At 38.8% G+C, this 20,303-nt stretch overlaps 1 protein-coding gene across 1 annotated transcript in view; it reads right to left on the bottom strand.

Moving 5' to 3' along the window:
* Positions 1–20,303, bottom strand: part of LOC134865960 (laminin subunit alpha-3-like) — a 50,605-nt gene that overhangs the window by 4,270 nt on the left and 26,032 nt on the right. Inside the window, exons 28-68 of the mRNA XM_063885827.1 lie at positions 19,614–19,812; positions 19,344–19,470; positions 18,913–19,061; positions 17,746–17,861; positions 17,237–17,448; positions 16,922–17,126; positions 15,915–16,059; positions 15,671–15,811; positions 15,183–15,344; positions 14,559–14,660; positions 14,375–14,458; positions 13,623–13,853; positions 10,661–10,774; positions 9,560–9,678; positions 9,388–9,468; positions 9,190–9,290; positions 9,040–9,093; positions 8,785–8,936; positions 8,122–8,232; positions 7,898–8,009; positions 7,557–7,724; positions 7,206–7,402; positions 6,798–6,914; positions 6,353–6,507; positions 5,991–6,132; positions 5,798–5,897; positions 5,590–5,706; positions 5,311–5,481; positions 5,012–5,163; positions 4,720–4,914; positions 4,484–4,632; positions 4,218–4,380; positions 4,002–4,129; positions 3,632–3,776; positions 3,441–3,536; positions 3,156–3,313; positions 2,943–3,060; positions 2,698–2,838; positions 2,464–2,594; positions 2,111–2,245; positions 1,860–1,980 (exon numbers count right to left, since the gene is read on the bottom strand). Of these exons, the coding sequence (XP_063741897.1) occupies positions 1,860–1,980; positions 2,111–2,245; positions 2,464–2,594; positions 2,698–2,838; positions 2,943–3,060; positions 3,156–3,313; positions 3,441–3,536; positions 3,632–3,776; positions 4,002–4,129; positions 4,218–4,380; positions 4,484–4,632; positions 4,720–4,914; positions 5,012–5,163; positions 5,311–5,481; positions 5,590–5,706; positions 5,798–5,897; positions 5,991–6,132; positions 6,353–6,507; positions 6,798–6,914; positions 7,206–7,402; positions 7,557–7,724; positions 7,898–8,009; positions 8,122–8,232; positions 8,785–8,936; positions 9,040–9,093; positions 9,190–9,290; positions 9,388–9,468; positions 9,560–9,678; positions 10,661–10,774; positions 13,623–13,853; positions 14,375–14,458; positions 14,559–14,660; positions 15,183–15,344; positions 15,671–15,811; positions 15,915–16,059; positions 16,922–17,126; positions 17,237–17,448; positions 17,746–17,861; positions 18,913–19,061; positions 19,344–19,470; positions 19,614–19,812 (5,716 nt within the window). The remainder of the gene's footprint in view (positions 1–1,859; positions 1,981–2,110; positions 2,246–2,463; positions 2,595–2,697; positions 2,839–2,942; positions 3,061–3,155; positions 3,314–3,440; positions 3,537–3,631; positions 3,777–4,001; positions 4,130–4,217; positions 4,381–4,483; positions 4,633–4,719; positions 4,915–5,011; positions 5,164–5,310; positions 5,482–5,589; positions 5,707–5,797; positions 5,898–5,990; positions 6,133–6,352; positions 6,508–6,797; positions 6,915–7,205; positions 7,403–7,556; positions 7,725–7,897; positions 8,010–8,121; positions 8,233–8,784; positions 8,937–9,039; positions 9,094–9,189; positions 9,291–9,387; positions 9,469–9,559; positions 9,679–10,660; positions 10,775–13,622; positions 13,854–14,374; positions 14,459–14,558; positions 14,661–15,182; positions 15,345–15,670; positions 15,812–15,914; positions 16,060–16,921; positions 17,127–17,236; positions 17,449–17,745; positions 17,862–18,912; positions 19,062–19,343; positions 19,471–19,613; positions 19,813–20,303) is intronic.

The raw sequence follows: 20,303 nt of genomic DNA, 5'->3' as shown, positions 1-20,303 counted from the left end.
AGAGTTTCCTGTAGCAGCACAACCCACATTAACCTTATGTTTACTCAGTGCTGTGGATGGTTTCAACATAGTAAGGAATGTAGTATTGTCCTTATTCAGTACAGCATGCAGGAAGGTACATCTTTGTAGGATTTGGGTTATTCAATTGGATATTCAAAAAGATAGCAAGGATAAATTGCAAATAAAATTGTTGATATTTTTTATCTGTAAACAGACTCAAATGTCTTTTTGAAATGACTCATATAGTCCTGAATGACTCTATTAATATTTCAAATCTAATTTCACAGTGTAAAAAGACTAAATTACAGAATTTCACAAAACCATTTCTTATAATTTAGCTTTGATGTTTTCATTAAGACCAGACTGTAGAAACAACTGATTATTGCAGCTGCATGAAGTCACGGATCAGCTCTGGATTTGTTATTTAAAAAAGTGGACTGTGGGTGGTTGGAGAAGAGGTTGTGATGTTGATATTGTGTCTGTTAATCACATGCTCCAAATCAAATGCATGGAGCTTAGTAAATTATGATAGGCATGCAAGAACTACAGTGTTCGAAGAACTGAAGCAATCATGCTTTGATAATGTGTCTGAACACAGTCAGCTACTCGCCGCCTCACATAGTTCACCATGAAGTCTAGTTTAGCGGTGCAATACTTACATTTCGTCTTAGGAAATGCTTCCCAACTTCCCATTGGCTACAAAGTTTAATACAATGTATATCAGTTTTTCTCAACCTTTATGCTGGGAGCCCATTCAGATTAAAACGTTGACTTATGTAGCAACATTTTACAATGTTTACTGCCCCAAAACTTTTAAATCACCACTTTTAAAATGTGTCTTTTTGAAACAATGCATTACATAATTTGCGTCCCTATATAACAGTGTGCTATATTTCAAGTAAAATCCAATTCTGTTGAAAAACTCGAAGGTAATCCTTTTTAATTTGTTGTACATTCAATTTGGGGTTGCTGAAGAATAGGTTGTGGTGTTGATATGGTGTCTATTAATCACATGCTCCAAATCAAATGCATGGAACTTAGTAAATTATGAAGGACATCCAATAATGCTGAGAAATGTTGAGAAACTCGGAGGCAGATCCTTTTGAATGTGTTGTACATTAACTGTAATGAGTAGTCATGTTATGTGAGAAAGTGAGGTTACAATTTATATATTTTTATAATCGAGCATTTTGTGTGTTTCCAATAGTTTTGACAATAGTGAGTTAGTGGGCACATGCTTCTGAATGACTGTTAGAAAATGGAGTGAGATGAAAGTACGAAAAGAATGAAAGAGACATGAATGGATTTCAAGCTTGTTATTCACAAGTTTTAGTTTGTAATTAATGGATTTTTAAATAGATGAGACAGAGATACATTACATTTTATAATTCATGATTATTGGGATTGTTCATGCAACTTGTTTATTTAGGTACACTGCAGATTAATGAGCTTGTGCATAAGCAACAGAACATTATTGTGCAAACTGACAGTTTTTATTTCAATATTAGATTCTTGTCAGCATCCTCAGGCCAGGCTCCTTCTTCTTCATCTCTGGAAATAAGGCAGCAAAGTACAATGTAAACAATGTCAACAGAAGACTTGGATTTTTAATTTACTTTCAACAGTAGTGTTACAACATGGCTTCACTGTATACGTGAATGAAGAAGGTGGGTATGACTTACATTAAACAACATGTTTATATAAACAGGCTATTTTTGACAGCTATACCTTTAAAAAAGATGGATTGCCCTAGTCGTTCAAGAATAAAGATGGATTTGCTTTGGAAAGAATTTTCAATTATTTTATCCAAATGTATTTTTTTTCACTGATCAAAAAAAAAACAATAAACAAACTCTCACCTTCTTAGCGGTGCGGTCCAACATCAGTTGAGCGAGTGTGTCAGCAGTACACATATCGACCCGGACGTTTCCAGAAGTCTTGAAGGTGCTGAAGTCCTCGGCTTTGTACATATTGTTTGGCCTGCAAACAGAGAAAATAGACAAATATAATTTAAAACGCCAAAAATTAAAGATATATTAAGAAATATTTGGTGTGCAAACAAGTTGTACATCAACTCTGAGTTTTCTCAAAATGATGCATAACACTTTACCGTCTTGTGTAGAGGTTAGAAATGCAGCCTCTGAACGTGTCTTTTCCCAGAACAATGGCGCCATCTGCCTCCGGTATGGAAGAGCTGCCACTCTGCTCCTGACCCTTGTCTTCGTCGTCAATAACAAGCATAATACTGTTTGGAAAAAAACATCAAAGTTATTATGTACCGTAGTTTTAGACTGCAGGGTATTAACAAATGTATCTTCTGGGCAACTGCTGTCACTACAAGTCTTGTCATATTTATTATGTTTGTGTAACTGAGCCCTTATTTGCTAAGAAAGCCAAACCAACCCAAAGTGTGCAGTTGTCTAAACAATGTTTATGGATTCAAAATGATTTCCTTTTTCATACCTTCCACTTCTTCTGGTCACAGTCAAATAATGCCACTGGTCATCGTTATATTGTTTGTTTGATTTCCAGATCTTGTTGTTAAAGTTGAGAATCACGTGGCCATTTTCCAATTTAAGATTCATCCCATTTGCCTGGAAGATAGAATAAGAAAAAGGGTTTTAAATCTGACCAAGTTCTACTTTAATAAAAGTCACAATTTGAACATCTTATTGAAAAACGCAAGTAATGACTGACCAACTGTTTCCCCTGCAGAATGAGACCCTGGTTTTCTGTGCTCTTGAATCCGAGGGAGACAGTAACATCATCAGCCAGACTGAAACCTTCAAGGTTTGCTGACAGGGAGCTTTTCAATCTGAACTCTGCTTTGCGAGCAACCTAGAAAAGAGCAAGACCATTATGCATTAGTTAATTATTTGACATATAAAGTAAGCCTATGCGTTTGGTATGACGTGTGTTAGATACAAATGATAATGTCCTACCAATGAGTCTTGGGGACAACCGTTGCTGATGCCCACTTGCTCTGTAAGATCTTGAACGTTTGACCTTAGCTTTAGGCTCTTCATGCATCCTTTGAAGGGCTGCATGGTGATGTTATATCTGTGAAAAGGAACAGCAGTTATGAAGTTATTAACAGCAAAAAGGAAAAAAGAAAAAATACACAATAATTAAGAGGAATATTGATAACCACATACTTCTCCCTCAAGTCTTGTGGTATACCACCAATGTACAATTCTTTAAACGTGTTGGTGTTGTACACAGGTGAGGCAGTGGCCACTTCAACATTGCCCACAATGACTTTCATTCCATTTCTGTCTGTACTAATGATGGTAATGTCTACCCATGCTGTTGTCTGAAAAATGATAGCAGAGCAGATGCAATTGAATTAGTGACTCTTAACAAATGTTATCCAGTTAAATAATGGTAATTGCCAAGAAAAACCCGAGTTAATGCAAAAACAAACAAAAAAAGTTTCTTACCGGGAAGGTTTTGATGTTGTTTGTAGTAGGTTCAGGAAGCAAATTGCTATTCAGGAAAATTATACCATTTTCTATTGTCACGGTGAAGTAATTTTCCTTTAAGGTGGAGGAAAAATAGCATCATCAAATTCTTGCAGAGAGTACATATTATTCTATTCCAAATTCATCAAAACCATATGAACATTATTTACCTCCATCTGTAAGAATAGGAGCAGACTGTTATCTGAACGACTAAAGAGGTTGAGCTTAATGACGAGGATGGATGAGGGTGTGCCTATAATCGCTTTTCCATATCCAGTGCCTTCATAGTAGAAAGACTCCACAGGAGGTACATATCTGGATAGACGGGAGACATAAGTCAGAAAATTGTATTCAAAAGATTAGATTCTTGAATGAATGTCTGACTCTACGGAAAGATAGGCTTTGCTCATCTGTCTGTCACATAACAAACTTATGCTCATATAACACAGGTTAAAACAAGGCATAGGAGCATGTTAATAGTTCAAACACATCAAGAGTTTGGTTATTCTCAATACTAATCATACTATTCATACTGTCTACCTCTTGCAGGGAAGATCTATATTAATATCCACTGCTTTCTGGAAATTGTAGAGACTGACGATTTTGTCGTTAAAAGAGGAGAACTCTATGCAGCCTTTGTACTTGGGGTAGTCGAGAGATGGTGGTAGCTGAGGAGAAGCAAAACAGAAAAATATATGAATAAACATCTATGCTAATTGAAAATAAAGAAATGAATGTCTGTTCTTATGTTCTTACAGTGAAATTGTCAGGGTAGCCTCCAACGTAGAATACAAAATCATTAGGACTGATGTCCAGAAGGTTTTTGTTCTCTTGTCCTTTTATGTTGTACTCAGTTTTTAAACCGGTTGGGTTTGAGGTGACAACTTTGGTGAAAGAAATCTCTGCATCTTGGTAAATCCTACATTTTGGAAGAGGGAATAAAATATCCACATCAACATTCACAATCTTTACTGAGTATAAATGTGAGAAAAAAAACAAAAATAATTATCCTGACAGTTTACCTGCGTAGATCAACTTGATCAAACGTGGCCGGTTCAGACAGGGACGTGCTGATGAAGTCCGTTTTCACCTGATACTCCACTCCGTTGAGCTTGTACACACCGTACAGCTGGTTGTTCTTCAGGACCATACCGATGTAGTTCTTAGAAGACTACAAGACAGTTTGTTAGTACCTTGTGCATATTCGTAAACTAAATATTGTATATTGAACTATTCATATTCATTTGGACTAACTTACATCTTTATTGCCAAGGTACATCACAAACATGTCTCCGGTGTTGGTGGATTGTCTACGTCTGCGTGCTCCATCTCCCCTGCCTAAAGGTCTCTGTAGCTTTAGAGATAGGGCGGTGTAGGCCTTCAGATCCTCAAGATCCTTTGGCGTACGCAGCTCCACGTGGCCATTGCCTTTGAACATCATCGGGATAGAAATCTGGAGAAAATAATTAAAAAGGAAAACCAGACCTGTCAAGGAAAAATAAGGGACATGTTGGCGGCATTGGATATGCATGAACAGCGAGGGAGCTCACCCTGTTCGCTGCGTCCCGGGCATGTTCGATGAGATTTTTCATCTTCTTGATGTTCTCAGAAATGTTGCTAATGGGTAAGAACTGTGAGGTCAGATTTTCCACCTCGGAGATCTTGTCATTAAGAGATGGGATGGTCTTTAGCAAGTCATTCACTGGAAGTAAAGATAAGAAAACAAATTGATATGTGTAAAGAAAATGTAGCATCTTATTTCTTATTCCCATTTATAATACAAAAAGGTATACCCTAAATAAAAAAGGTATACCCTAATGTCTCTTAAGACATCTTTTCCAGATCTCACCTGACTTGTTCACATCATCCAACACACTGTCCAGGTTGGAGTCCACAGGCGTGACTCTGATTTTATTCATTTCCTTTTTAATAGCATTCAACCTGGCCATGGTGTCGCTGGTCGTCTCATTGGCTAATGCTGCTTTCCTCTTGGCTTCATCAATCATTTGACCGATATCATCTGATTAGAAGAAATGAGTGGTAAAAATGAGGATACATCTTTTTAATACACTCAGGCACTTTGAGTTAAACATTCATGCTAATGCTAAAACGCCTCGACTTGTTTTACCTCGTTTGATGTCCTTTAATTGGTTTTGTGCATCAAGCAGGTCTTTCTCAAGTGTTTTCTTCTTCGTGTCACCCTTTGCCAGGCGCTTCTTCAGGTCAGTGATGTCGTCTCTAGCACCTATTAAAAAAAACAAGAACGTATAACTTTTTTTTTCTTTTATATTTTTTCATCCATTTTAAAAAACACATTTGAAAGTAACGCTAAATACCTTGAAGGTCTGTCTCAGCCGCCTTTCCATTTTCCAACAGCTCCTCACTATTCTTCTTTAGGTCTTTTGCTCTTTGTGTGAGCCTCTCATTTTTCACATTCTAAAATGAAGGTAAATGGTTGAACAATTTTATATAATTCCAAGATGTGTGTATGTGTTACTTAATATTAAAGGTACCAAGGGTGTTTCTTACATTCAAGGCGTTGTCGGCAGCACTTTTGGCCTCTTTGGCTGCAGTGTCAGCGGCATTAATTGCATCTGTGATGTTCTTGTAAGCATCAATAGCGTCCTTAGCACCACGCACCTCAGTACTTCCACTTGCGTTCTTCACCGCACTGTGATATAGGATAACAAAGGAACAAAATGAAACCGAGAGAGGAACAGAATAATGCAAATGACACACATCGTAACAACTAAACAGACTATGTTTGAATAGCACTAAACTAGAAATATTTCATAGCAAAAATCATCTGACAATATTTTGCTTAAATCCATTAATTTAATTTCAGGTTAAAATGATATCAACAGTCTTCAATGTATAGAGAAAAGTCTTACGCCTCAAGTTCGTTTGCTAGCTTTGCAAGGTTCTTTGCATGATCCTCTGCTTTCACCACAATGCCTTCCTTGGCTGCAGCCTTGGTAATGTCATTCACCTTCTTGTTTAAGTCAGTTTTGGCACCATCCAGCTGTGCTGCCAGCTGTTCATATTCCTACAGAGGAGAAGGACATGTGAATGGGTGCAAGATTTTCATAACAGCAGGAAATGTGATTTACCTCAACTCAAAACACAGTGAGCAAAAATCCTGATCATTATCTGAGTGAAAAGCATGTTGGGACCTGACCTCTTGCTCAATTGAGATGGAAGAAAAGGAATTTTATTTTTACATAGCTACAGTGTGTCTTGCCTCACGCTGAGGTGGGACACATTCTGTAAGAGATATGCAGGTATAGAGAGTATTTCAGGCAAAGAAAGATGCGGGAAACAATTTGTTAAACATACTGTTTTGCTGTCAGATAGCATTTCCACCAAATCCTCCGTCTTCTGCAGCTCATTTTCCGCCATGGTCATTTGGTCCTTAACAGTCGCACGCTCCGTTTGAAGGTCGTTAATGCGTTTCTGTAGGGAGCACAAAAGTCAGTTAGTTGTACAGAATGACCATAATTAGCATAATAACCTACATGGCATACTTTTTTCTTTGTATACATAATACCTTACAAAGGAATGTAAAAAAGCTATTTTATGTTATAAACCACTAAATAGTACATCCTCGATTCTTATTTATTTGCTGGTTGGTCATGAAACATATGCTAAATTGTATGGTTACAAATATCGTCATAACCATTTATTTTCTCATTATCCAACAAGCTCATGTGTTCTTTCAACCGATTAACTGCTTTGAGTTATTACCTTCAGATCTGCCAGTGCCTGAGCATTGAGCCCGTTCTGAGCATTGGCTTTTTTCAGATGGTCCACTGCCTCTTTCAGAGCCTTGTCCAGGTCCTTCAGCTTGTCGCCGAAACCCTTCAAATCCCCCCGAAGCTTCTCTGCTTTAACCTCGTTCTGGTCACTCTGCTTGCTTATATCAGCCTTGATGTATTCTAGCACTAGAAGATGGAATAGAATTTGTTATTGGAAATTATTTTGACCAATCTGCAGTGATTTTTAACTTTTGAACAACCGCATCTGTGCTTTATTAAAGCAGTTTAGGAGGGGTTTGGAAGAATTTCCTACTGTCTAACTAAGTAGCAAGTCTCATACATTTCTTGGCTTCATCTTTTTCTTTCTCAGCGGCTGTCTTCTGAGGGGTAAAGTTCCTGTTCTGCATCTCCTTCACCATGCGCTTAGCATCTTCTAGCATTTGAGTCAAGTTATCATTTCCCGGCTTATCTCCACTGGTGCCTGTATCCTTGAGTTGGTCCAGCAGAGCTTTAAACACACAAAAAAAAAAACAGTCAAGCAAATATTTAGGAACTATAGCCAGTGAATTATATTGAAGACTATTTTACTACTTGTAAATATAAACTTAAGTAGATTATAAACAAGAAATTAAGACACCTAAAGGCAGAACAGACTAGTCAGTCAATTTGTATTCCTTTTACCTTGAATTTTCTTCAGCAAGTTTTGAATATCTGCGTCCAGATCTTTAGCCCTGTTGTGAGTTTTATCAACATCTGCCACGGCCTTGTCAGCATCAGCAGCCCGCTTATCTGCCTACATAAAAATACATACCGACCATACACATTTAGACACATGTTCACATATATTATTGCATGCTTATATTTTTTAGAAAATGCTACAGTAGGCCCTGTCTCCATTGCTCTACCTTGTCTCTCAGGGAGTTGATGTCATCTATGAGAGTGCTCACATCATCTTCAAGCTGGTTCGTTTTGGACTTTTGGTTTTTGATGCCAGAGTCAAAGTTGTTGACAAGAATCTGCAGAGAGAACAGAAACAGAAATGTAAATAAAGCTGCATAAAGAAGAATTCCAATGCTGTATGCGCAGTGATCGCTTGAGGCTGTTAGGGGCTGTTTTTGAAATTTTGCTGTGCCTCTTTACTTTTGTCTCATTAATGCAGAAAGGAAACAATGAGATTATGAGAAAATGAGAAATGACAAGTCTGCGCAGCAAGCCCTGGCGATTAGTGGTGTGGTCACTAACTCATGTTGACACTCAATCTGTGCGACAAAATTCACTGAGATTACTAATCAGCAGGAATCTTGAATTTTTGAACAAGCACACCCATCTTGTGCCACCCCATCTTGTGACTGTTAGTTTGAACGTGTGTATTTCTGTGAAAAAACAGACACGTGCAAAATGCAAATAATAAAAGACTATGGATCTTATTGTGTTGTGATCATGCATTTGACCTCAGGAACATAAGCTACGACTCTTTCAAATATATTTTAGTGTTCTTCTGCTCATCTTTAGCTGTATCTGTAGCCTTCAGAGTTACAGTGCTGGGTTACAGCCCACTGATGTGTTACCTTGGTGTCTGCCAAAAGCTTTTCCAGCTTCTTCAGCCTGTCCTGAGACGAGGCACTGGCAGAGGCATTGTCAAGTTTAGTCTTAATCCCTCCCATCGCATCATCCAGCTTCTCTAGATCATGAAGTAAAGTCTGGGCACAATTATCACACTCTGAAACACAAAGGAGGATTGGATTAGCCAAGAGAGGACACTCTTAATACTTTAATTCTGTAAACTGCAATGTCACAGCGTCAAACTTCAGTTCTTAATTCACCTTGGCAGGGCTCATTTGTGTCCGTGTCTTTTGGCTCCAGGGTGTTCTTGCAAACTGGAAAAAAATGTAAATAGGAAGATGAGTAAACACTGTAGAAGAATTCAATAGTAAACAAATGCATTGTTTCAAAATGGGAGTTCACAATCTCACCTCCAGTCCTGGAATCGCAGTTTTTGCTGTTGCCATTGCAATTACAGGGCCGGCAACTTCCTCCTGGCGTCAGTGGATCACCATAGTAACCAGGAGCACAACTAAGGGAAAGGCAAAAGAGTAAGGGTGAGAAATAAGAAAGTGTCAAGTATTCCAAACTACAAAGTATCTGCATGGCCTGTCCATACAGACCCTTACCTCTCACACTTGTCTCCAGCGTAGCCTGCTCTGCATATACACTCCAAGCCCGCAAACACCTCTTTGCAGCCGATTGCAAAACTGCAAATTGATAAAGAGATTAGGATTTAATTATTAAAATATGCTATAACATTTATCTAAAGTACATGTGTTTCATTTTTTTCTCCCGCACCTGTTTGTAGAAGTGGTGAATGGGCAGGGGCAAATTTTGCATGTCCTCAGAGCTGCGTTTCCATAGTAACCTTCTTTGCAGCGTTCACATCTGTCCCCAGCCGTGTTGTACTGACAGTTCTGAAAAATACACAATGTATTTAATTACATTATTACCACTTGGAAACAAAATGTTGAGAAGCCAAATACCTGGTAGTCAATGTATTTAGGAACAACACCTCAAATACTAATTCAAACATCTGTGTCCATCTGGCTTTAAAGCTGTTAGGGTGTGGATCCATGCATGCTTTGCACATACAGGCCCAGTCTTGAGAGTCTTTCATAACAATAACAAGAGAGACGGCTGGATTTTAAATTGCATAAAGACTCATTCTCCCATCAAGGGGAATATTGCGTGAAAGGGGCCCCATGACAGAGAATAGGAAGCCATAGAGGAGTAGGCTGGGCTAAAGAAAAGAAAGTTTTAGGTACTGTATGTGTGGATGTCTTGTAAGAATCAAAACTATTGATCCGGAAACCAATGAGGAAGTGCCTCAAACATGCATTCTTTCTAAGGAGGTTGAAAAAAAAAAGTGTAATTGAATAGACGTCTATGAAAAATGTTTCCTACTTCTCTCTTTGTAAATACTTCAGTAAACAGTCAGTCTTGAAAGGCTTATTATGGTTTCAATTGCCATTTTTAATTCTTCTTCAATACAGCACGATGTTAATGTTGACATTATGCTCCAATTTACAGTCAAATAAACAATAAAGGTTATGTCTTAGGGTGTGGCTACCCTATTTCTAGTACGGCTTGTCTGTTGTTGATGTTCTATGTGTTTTTGTTTTAGAACAATTCAACTTTTACAGCTGGTTTTCAGTTCAAGAAAGTTCTTTGTAACATCTTAGTCGCCTAAAAATATTTAGTTCCGAATTGGGTGGTTGTTAGTGCAAAACTCTTGTGTCACCTCTGGTAACAAAATAACATGATTGTTAATAGCCAATAGTCCTAGCTCAAGGCCTGAAAACTGTATTCCTTAAACAAATGGGTGACTTCACGTAGACTAGGAACTCTTCCTTTCATGAAGTCACTAATAACATTTGAGGGTTGTGTGTTTCTTACCTTGCACCTCCCTGTCTTGTCTTCACACTCCTCAGCCAGACCATTGCACTCACAGCGCACACAGCGACCCTGGAAATACCCACTGCCATCTCTGTAGTAACCAGGAGCACATTTCTGGAAAAAACAAACATAAAAGACATGTTTAAACAACTTCAAATGAGAATGAATTAAATGTAATGCTTTAAAAAAAACGTTTTGATACCAGGGGCTTGGCAAAAATACTTAAGATGTATTCTACATCTAGATATTGAGTGTATTTTCTTTGAATTTAATTGAAAACATTTTTATAGGATACACAACCGGAGTGTCTGTTTTTAGCAATCATTGATTTAAATATTAAAAAAAATTAAAGTGTCAAAAGATTGTAGAAATCCTGTAAATTCAATGTTGGTAAAAAAGCGCTCCTGCTTATGATTTGCAACATTGCTTCTAACTATAATTATCATCAGTTTAAATATAAATACATTTCTCATAAGCCTATGAAATCCAACACATTTCCAATTTTTGCTTATAAAATATGATACTCAAATTTCTGTTTAACTTTGACTTAATGTAGAAGAGGATTAATAAAATACTGTCCCAGGCGGCACCTCTGTTTGCTTTGCTAAGCAGTTATATAATCAGCACTTGACCTGAGTTTAGCATCATTAACAATTAACTCCAGAAGCCCCAAAGCATGCCCTTTGCTTTCAGAGATAACATCTTTAGGTCACCCCGCCCTGAGGCATTGAGAAGTGTAACATACAGCTTAGCTAAAACATCCCTTCAGGCACAAGACATTACATTTTCCAGATTTTTACCTCGATCTGAAGATTGCCAGCATCGTCATTAACATTTGGAAAGACAACAGTCTGTCCTCTCTCCTGTACCGAGGGGTACCGAATCCCCTGGGTCCCTTCATCATTCAAAGATGGATACACTATCCGCTGAATCCCCTGGTCATTAAGTGAAGGATACTGTATCCTCTGTGTCAATCTCTCATGATGCCTGGTGAAGCGGGTTCGCTCCCCTCTCTCTCGGGGCCTGTGGCCAGCGCAGCAAAGTCCAATCAAAGTCCAACATAGTAGGGTCTGTAACAAAAGCCCTGTATGCCTTTGCCTATCCATACACGTATATGACATTCCTAACGTTAAGTCCGTGTGAAATAATGCTCTTCTCTCCCCTGGCTCAGCCTCTTAAATAAATAGAGTCCTACACACACAGTCACACATACACACACAGGACACGCCCCATCTGCTACCTGAGTCAGCCTTGCAGATCAGCATGAGTGTATGGGAGCACAAGCACACACATGCAAGTGCCCTCTCTCTCTCCCTATCTCTCACACACACACACACACACACACACACAGACACACACACACACACACACACACACACACACACACACACACACACACACACACACACACACACACACACACACACACACACACACACACACACACACACACACACACACACACGCACACAGTCAAATGTGGGTATTCTTCCCACACAGGAAATCCACTATTAGCATCTTTGAATAGAGAAATAACCATCACACAAAACATACGCTGCTGTATTTACTTAAAGCTGCAAGGGAGTGGTGATGAAGCCTCTGCTTGAAAAAGCAACTTAAACATTAATTCATTTTCTACTAAATTCTATTGGTTTGGGTGAGTGTGTGTGGTTTATAACGGTGTTTGTGCAAGCATATGTGACTGAGAGGAAAGTCAGACAACCTCAGACAACAAACTCACACCTGAATCAGGTTACTCAAACACACGACAGACACAACTAGGTGTGTCAGGTGTTCCCGCACACAAACATACACTCAGTCGAACGCACTTATGTTTATGAGTAACGGTGTGTTACCAAATGCTGCACCCCATGTGTCAAGGTGAGGCGCCTCGTCATATAGCCTCCAGGCACACATAATCGACTTCCTTTAAACACTCCCAATCAGACTATTGCTCATATTTGCACACAGATAAGTAACCACCTCTATGGCAACGGTATTCCAACACAGTAACACTAATAAATGATGTCTGTTACATGAAAAGAAATCCCTTTTAATTACTGTTGCTCCATTCTCATTTTTAATTAGTCTCTGTGGGTAAGACTGCTTCTCTTTATCTGTATATACAGATCTGAGAAGCACAAGCACACTCAAGTCAAGTCAGCACCATTCCCAGGATAAAAGGGAATTCAAGTAAAGCCCTTCCTGACCAACTACATCAACGTTGTTTGCACTGTAGCTATGCCAGTGATTATAGCTTCATAATCACTGGTATCATGTCTGCGTGATTGTGCATCATGTCCCCAGCCTGGGGCTACATATTTTGGCTGTGAAGATCCCCGGCTGGTATTTTCCAGTACATTACAACCAAAGCTCCTCCGCTGATGAATTCTGCTCTTAGAAAAGGGTGTGGTACTTGGTTCAGGCGTGTCAGGACACCCTCAAAAATATTAGGAGGAGGCCTCCTCAAGGGTGACAAGAGGCCAATTTAATAAACTATGTGCTCCACCCTGCTTGTTATCTTTACTACTTCTCAAACCTTAAAAAAAATATCAAAAATTACCTACCCTGTGTATTTCATCGACACACCTGTATTTTGTTGGTATGGATGTTTTTTTTCAGTATGGAAAAGTTTATTAAGACAAATTCCTTCCTAAGGTTTGGCTACATGCAAGACCGTTTTCAAATATGCTGCACTTTAAAAAATTCTACATTTGTTTGTTGCTTTAAATATTATTTTACTAATTTGTCTTATTCTCCATTATGTTTACCTAAACACCTAACCTAAACAGTTAATTTAAGACACTGTCTTATATTGTGTCCCTTATGACACAGGTTGTTAGAGTAAAAACATAAATGATTATATAAACATAAACATGTATCTACACCTTTACAACTTTTTAATCAAGCAACAATAAAGAAGCAGTATTGAGGGATATTTGATTTTTTCTAAATTCCTCACCTGACAGGAGTCTCCTGTGTTCTGAGGGGGGCAGGAACAATCTTCCACAGTGTTTCCAGGACCACCAGTCCCCGTCTCTGTCGCCCCCTCCAGGCCCACCTCCCCCAGGCTAAGTCGCTGGGTCTGTGTGAAGTACAAGGCTCGGATCCTCAGGCCAACGAGACCGGCCAGGACCATCATCAGCTCCTCTCTGGAGACAGGCCTGTTGCTGACGGCATGGCGCCAGTTTCCCTGCAGACCAAAGATCAGTTAGTTTGTGATGAAAGTTTAGAAATCTGCATTTAAAAAAAATATATATTTCAATAGTTTCCACATGATAATAAAGAAGAAAAGTACACAGTATTATACACAGAGTTTGGCAGTTTGAAGGTGATCAGTGTTGATTGTTTGTTATAAGGATTGTGTAGTTTTTTTGCCCAATTTATATGATTTGTAAGAACACTAATCAAAATTGCTGTAAATTTCCTGCAAGCACATTTAAACTCAACAGAACTCTAAGCCTTTTTTATTTTAAGATTCAAATAGTGTCACTTTCAACATCTGCATCACACAATTCACAAAAACACATTTGAACATCTAAAAAGGTAGATTCCCATGGAATAAAAATAACACTTTTTTTTTAATGACCCCATAACTGGCTCTAACATTCAAACAAGAATAAGCAGTTTGTAGTTCATCCAACACTGTAGTCCTTGCTTAAAATGCATGGAGATGTACAGTATGTAATGTAAATGTAATGGTTTGTACTTTACCTCTAAGAGCTCGACTCTTCCCTGATACAGTTTGTCTGGGAGTGGGACTTGTTGAACCATGTGGATCAGTGTCATATCTTGACCCTAAGGGGGGGAATGATAGAATGGATAAATAAGTTGTGTTTCCTCCAGTAATAATGAAAAAAAGAGGTTTGTGAGTAAAGAAACCAGTTGCACTACGCACAGTCAGCACAACATCAGGTCTCCTGTCCATGAGAGTCATCCCCTCACTGGGAATCCCAAAAGATTTGGATTGATAGGTGAGGAATCCACCATAAGACGAAACCTAAGAGAAAGAAACATGTTTTATATCTGTCAGCTTATCTGAACAAACTGAAATGACTATATTTATGGGAGCCTTTTATGTGATAATATAAATGTATGATATGTTACAAAAAGATTTTATGAGCATTGCAACATTTCTTAAAATGGATTCCTATAACTAAGGACACTAAAAACACATGTGAGAGGACAGGAGGGGGATGGTTAACTGAGATGTACCTAACAATGCATTACTACAGCATTGATTTAGTAATTTTTGTGGTACTAAAACTAAACTTCCAAATTATTCATTTAAAAAACAAGTTTAGTTTGTAAAGCATAATATCTCTCAAAACTACTGAAACATCAGAACTCAAATGAAATAATACACAATTTCACAGTTTTTGTATTTGCTTTTGATGGATTTTTATCCATAACATTACTTTAAAGCTCCAACTCTAGAAATACTTCATCTGTTCCATACATAAACATTAGTTATTCATTTATTATCATTCTTGCGTCATGGTATCTTCCTTCAATGACTTACCCTGTCTCCCAGGTAGGAAGTTGGTGCCACCCAGTGTAGAGTTTGAACTGTTGGGGGAAGCTCCTGGACGTCCGCCACCACTGTGTTGCTGGCTGTGTTCAGGACAGAGGTAACCTCTCCCTGGTCGGGACTTTCCAAACGCCAGCCTCGCATTCCAACAAACTTTTAACAGGGAAAGTTTAGGCGTTAATTGAAAAAAATCCATCCTAAAATCTCACTGTATTCACGATTAGCAAATGATAGCTGACTTGTATCTTATACATGATATAACCAACAAACAGATATGAATCTGAATCCCAGAATGTACCCAAATCCCAATGAAATCACCAGCATGCAATTGTACGTTATTTTCCTGAACATCTGTATGTGCAGCTTTTTATTAAATAGATTACGTTCACCTTATAACTGCTATCAGCCAGAAAGCTCTGCAGGGCACAACATTTCCAAAAGCATTTAAAGACATGCAGGGGCACGAAAAGCAAACACACCTTCCCCCTGCGTTTGCTGGAGCTCTGACACTGGTCAGTCGCCCCGAAGCAGAAGCAGCTGGTACAGCCGCGAGGGTTGGAGGGGTCAAAATAGAAGGAACCATCCCGACAGGTATCACACTTGACGCCTGCAACATTTCTCTACAAACATGGCAGCAATAATGAAGAGAAGGTCAGAGCAAGGAAAGACAAATACTAAGCGATAGAGAGCTTTTAAATCAGCTGATTGACTACATGAACTCACCTTGCAGAGACACTTCCCTGTGTCTGGGTGGCAGATGTCGGCTGTGACGCCATCGTCTTTACAGTTACATGGTATACAGTCGGGGAAGCGATAATAACCTGCAGCACAGCGATCACACTGCCGGCCAGCAATCCTAGGCTTGCAGCTACAGAAGAACACATGGACATTGGCTCATACATTTAAACAGTTCAAAATATTTTTAAAACATAAACTGTAAAATAGCTTAAAATATAATTACATTATACTGTATGCATGCAAAATGATTGAGTTTTAAAGTAATGTTGATTTCAGTGACGTACGTTCTTTTTTGTGACCAACTTTATATTGTTTTCTTGTTGCCCTCACAGAGAGACTTATATGCACAGATACAAATTATGTAGACAATAATACAAAAAGAAAAAGAAAAAAGATAGGGAGTCCCTTTCCCACGCCACCCCGTCCCTCCCCCTTCCCACCCCTCTTGCAATTTCACAGAAATCATACCTGATGTTTGTTAGCAATCAGCTGTGTTCATCTATCTATTATATTAGATTATAGCATAAGAATTTATACACATCACATACATTTTTTACATAACATTTCATCTGTTTAAACTGAATTGAGATTGACTCCTAATCATTAACAAGTACACCAAGGTGTGCATATAGGTACAATCTTAATTGACATGAATGATATCACCAGATCAGCAACTATTTTAAAAGCCTCTAATGTTTTCCCCCTAGCCTTATTAGCAGAAGCAATTGACAGCTCTGATAGTAGTAGGTCATGGAAGGATGATATCCATAAATACAGTATGTGGAGATTTCCATCGTGTTACAATTATTTTTTTTGACAGCTACATTTTGAATTTCTGTAACTTGTCTATTAATGTTTCCCTTTTTGTATTATATGCAGGACATTAAAAAAAAAACACATCGTTAGCACTGTTTAATTCCCCTTTTTAAGTAGTAAAAGCCAAACCTTTAATCTTATAAGTGCCCCTTGTTTTAAGTATGTTACCCACTCACCTGCATTGTCCTGTGGTTCGGTCACAGTCAAGTCCCTCGTTTTCTTTGATGCCATTTGGAGAGCACTCGCATCCCTCGCAGCCCAGCAATGGGTGATAGCTGAAAGTCTCACTCTGGCACACATCACAGGAAGGTTTGACTGTCTGAGGCGGGCAGATACAGCTTCCTGTCACCTCATCACACAGGCGGCGGCCACACTCACATGCTGGAGAAAGGACAGAAGGGATTTCAATTACATTCAAAAACGATTTTGGTTAGATAGTAGAAAAATCTCACATTCTAACCAGCACAAGTCATAAGAAACCATTGACTCACGTCTGCAGTAGGGGAAGCCGTAGTATCCAGTGGCACACTTTGTGCACTGACGACCAATGACATGCTGCCTGCAGGGACACTGTCCTCCAATCGGCTCGCAGGTGGTGCCTGTAGAGCCGGACTTATCACAGTTGCAATGCAGGGCTCCGTCATTAAAGGCTGCTACAAGAGAACGGGCAGAGTCCCTGCAGAACTGGGGAGATGTATTCGGGCTGAGGGGAGAAAAAAAGTAAAGATGTAGTTTTAACCTTTACCCTTACAGCTAGAGGGCACCATTTCCAAAAACTTCCAATGTACTCTTTAAGATTGTGAAACTGCTGCACTGCAAATCAAATAGATGCACTAAAAGAACAAAACAAGCATAGATAAAGACATAAAAGCCTATAAAACGTATATATATATAAAATATATAAAAAATATATAGATATATAAAAAAAACTGATCAAACATTACAATTTGAAATCAATGTAAGGCTAGCTTGTTATACAGACATGGTGGATAGTACTTACTCAATATAGAACCCTTCTCCTCGACACTGCTGTATGAAATCTGCAGATCTATTCAGTGGCTTCTCTTTCAGGAGATCTGGAGTGTAACTGCTATCAGGAACCAACATGACATAATCCTACACAGAAGAAAAAAGGGCACGGCAAATAAAAAACAATCTCACTGGAAACTTCAAGTTTGTTTGTTATGTGCTTTATGTAATCATATCAGTGTGATGATCAGTACCCAGATCTTGTACTTAAGTAAACGTAGAAGTACCAGAGTAAAGGAACACCCTTTTAGAAGTAAAAGTCCTGCATTGAAAATGTTACTCAAGTAAAAGTAGAAAAGTAGCATCAAAATATACTTAAAATACCGAAAGTAAAAGTACTCATTCTGCAGATTGGTCCATTTCAGAATAATATATCTGATTTGTTTTATAATTATTGATGCATTAAAGTGTTCTCAAAGCTGGTAAAGGTGCAGCTAGTTTTAATGACTTTGTTTTTCTGCAGGGCAGCTTGTGAATTTACTCCAGGTGGAACTTAAGTCTGATTTAAGTGTTGATTATATTTCACATCATTAATCCAAATCTGCACAGCAACTAAAGGTACAAAATAAATGTAGTGGAGTAAAAGTACACAATTTACCTCTGAAGTGTAGTGGGGTAGAAGTACAAAGTAGCATAAAATTGAAATACTCAAGTAAAGTACAAGTACCTCAAAATTGTACTTAAGTAAGTACAGTACTTGGGTAAATGTACTTAGTTACTTTACACCTCTGAAGATAATAAACAGATAATTGAGGATTTCACCTTTGTTAACCACACATGGGTCTTTTATTTTATCTAAAGATGGGTAAAAAAAGCAAGTGAAAAACAGGCAACTACAGCCCAACCTGCGCCTGTCTTACAGAGCTTGGAACTCTAGCTTTAAGAAAGCTGAGAGGGGCTGCCAGGAGGAAAACAGTCACTTCATTGTTGTTGTTGTTGGGATATGGAACGAGGAGAGAGGACCTCAGCAGGCCAAGTGCTCTACCGGAACAACTCAAGGGCAAAACACAGACATGTTCCTCAAACCTGCAGACTTTGCACAGAAGTACAGTATGTCTACGGCTATTTCTTTTCCTTATTCATTTGTTTAGTTTTGGAGGGAAAAGGAATTTGAACTGTGTTTGACTCAACCACTGACCAGAGTAAGTATCTTCTTCGTTGGCACAATCACAGAGATGGTGGGCTGCTGCCAAGAATCCTGATCAAAGTCAAGGGCAATGCGACCATCAGCGATCACAACCGCCCTGCAGCCTGAGACCGCGGGGCAGAAAGATGCGTTTATTGAACCTGTAATAAAAAAGCAGAGATGAAGTTGAGAAGAGAAAGAGGATGCTGCACAATAATCCGTCCCTCAACTAAAGCCATAGGTGGAAGTTTGTCTGGGTACTTAGGTCCTCTTGTCATGAGCCAAGAGAATTAATCTACTTTTATGGAGGAAAACCCCCCTCACTGAGAAGATTTTCCCATTCACTGCCTGAGTAATCACTTATATCTAATGGGAGCCGATAAACTCTTTAATTCTATTTAATTTAACAGGAGTCAGCCTAAGACTTCTTCCCACACACTCACCCTTCCACTCACGCCCTGCGTTCACTTTAACCTCTACGGGGAAGGAGATATGTTCAGGCTGGTGATAATGGACCACCACCACATACCTGCCCGGGAGGGGCACATTGGGAGTGAAACTGATCTCTGTCTGCAGAAGGAAAAAAGAAGGAAGCTTCAGTGTCAAACAGTCATGGTGTAATTGAAAATGAATGTCACGGCAGAGGTGGCTCATTGAATTCCTTCAGCTCCCAGCAGTCCAGAAAAGCTAAAATTATTCAACAAGATTTTTACCTGTGGGAATTTAAGCAGAATCCCATCACTGTTAGGTCCACAGACAGGGGACACCCCGGTCTGTCGTCTCTGTCTCCAATCTTCATTTTCTACTTGTTGGGGAGAAACAGCTGGTGCTGAAGATAGCTGTCCATCAGTGGCAGCATACAATATCATAGCTGAGGCTGGCTTGTCGAATTGCCTCAGAACACAGTCCCGACTGGAAACAGTAAATAGCAACAAGAGGTTGTTACTGAAAGCCTGTTGATAGTGTTTGCCAAGCGCTTTTGTAGCATCACCATGTCCTTTTTTAAATCTGGAAATCTTTTGGTTATCAATGTGCAGATATCCTGACATCACACACTAAATATACATACACTTCTAAGGAAAGCTTTAGTTTTACAGGCTAATAATCTGGCTTCAGGTTGCATGCTAACCTTCTTCCTGAGTCTGCCTCCCTGAATGCATTTTTCATTCAAGATTTAGTATTCAATTTGCATAAAAACAGGCACATACACAATATGTGCTGCTTTTTTTCTCTGCTTTCCAAAAAACATTTAATATTCTGTAAATATGGAATATTGTTGTACAATAGTCTCCAAGTATTTAAATAACCCATTAAATAAATTGATGAAATAGCACAGAAACAAAAAAATAGTTCAAAATCATGAACATAAAGCATGTGTTTATCGCATTTGTTGCCATAACTGC

This window comes from Eleginops maclovinus, chromosome 6, assembly GCF_036324505.1.
Source record: "Eleginops maclovinus isolate JMC-PN-2008 ecotype Puerto Natales chromosome 6, JC_Emac_rtc_rv5, whole genome shotgun sequence".
Taxonomy (NCBI): domain Eukaryota; kingdom Metazoa; phylum Chordata; class Actinopteri; order Perciformes; family Eleginopidae; genus Eleginops; species Eleginops maclovinus.
Note: the sequence above shows the minus strand (reverse complement) of the source record. Positions and strands in the feature narration are given on the sequence as shown.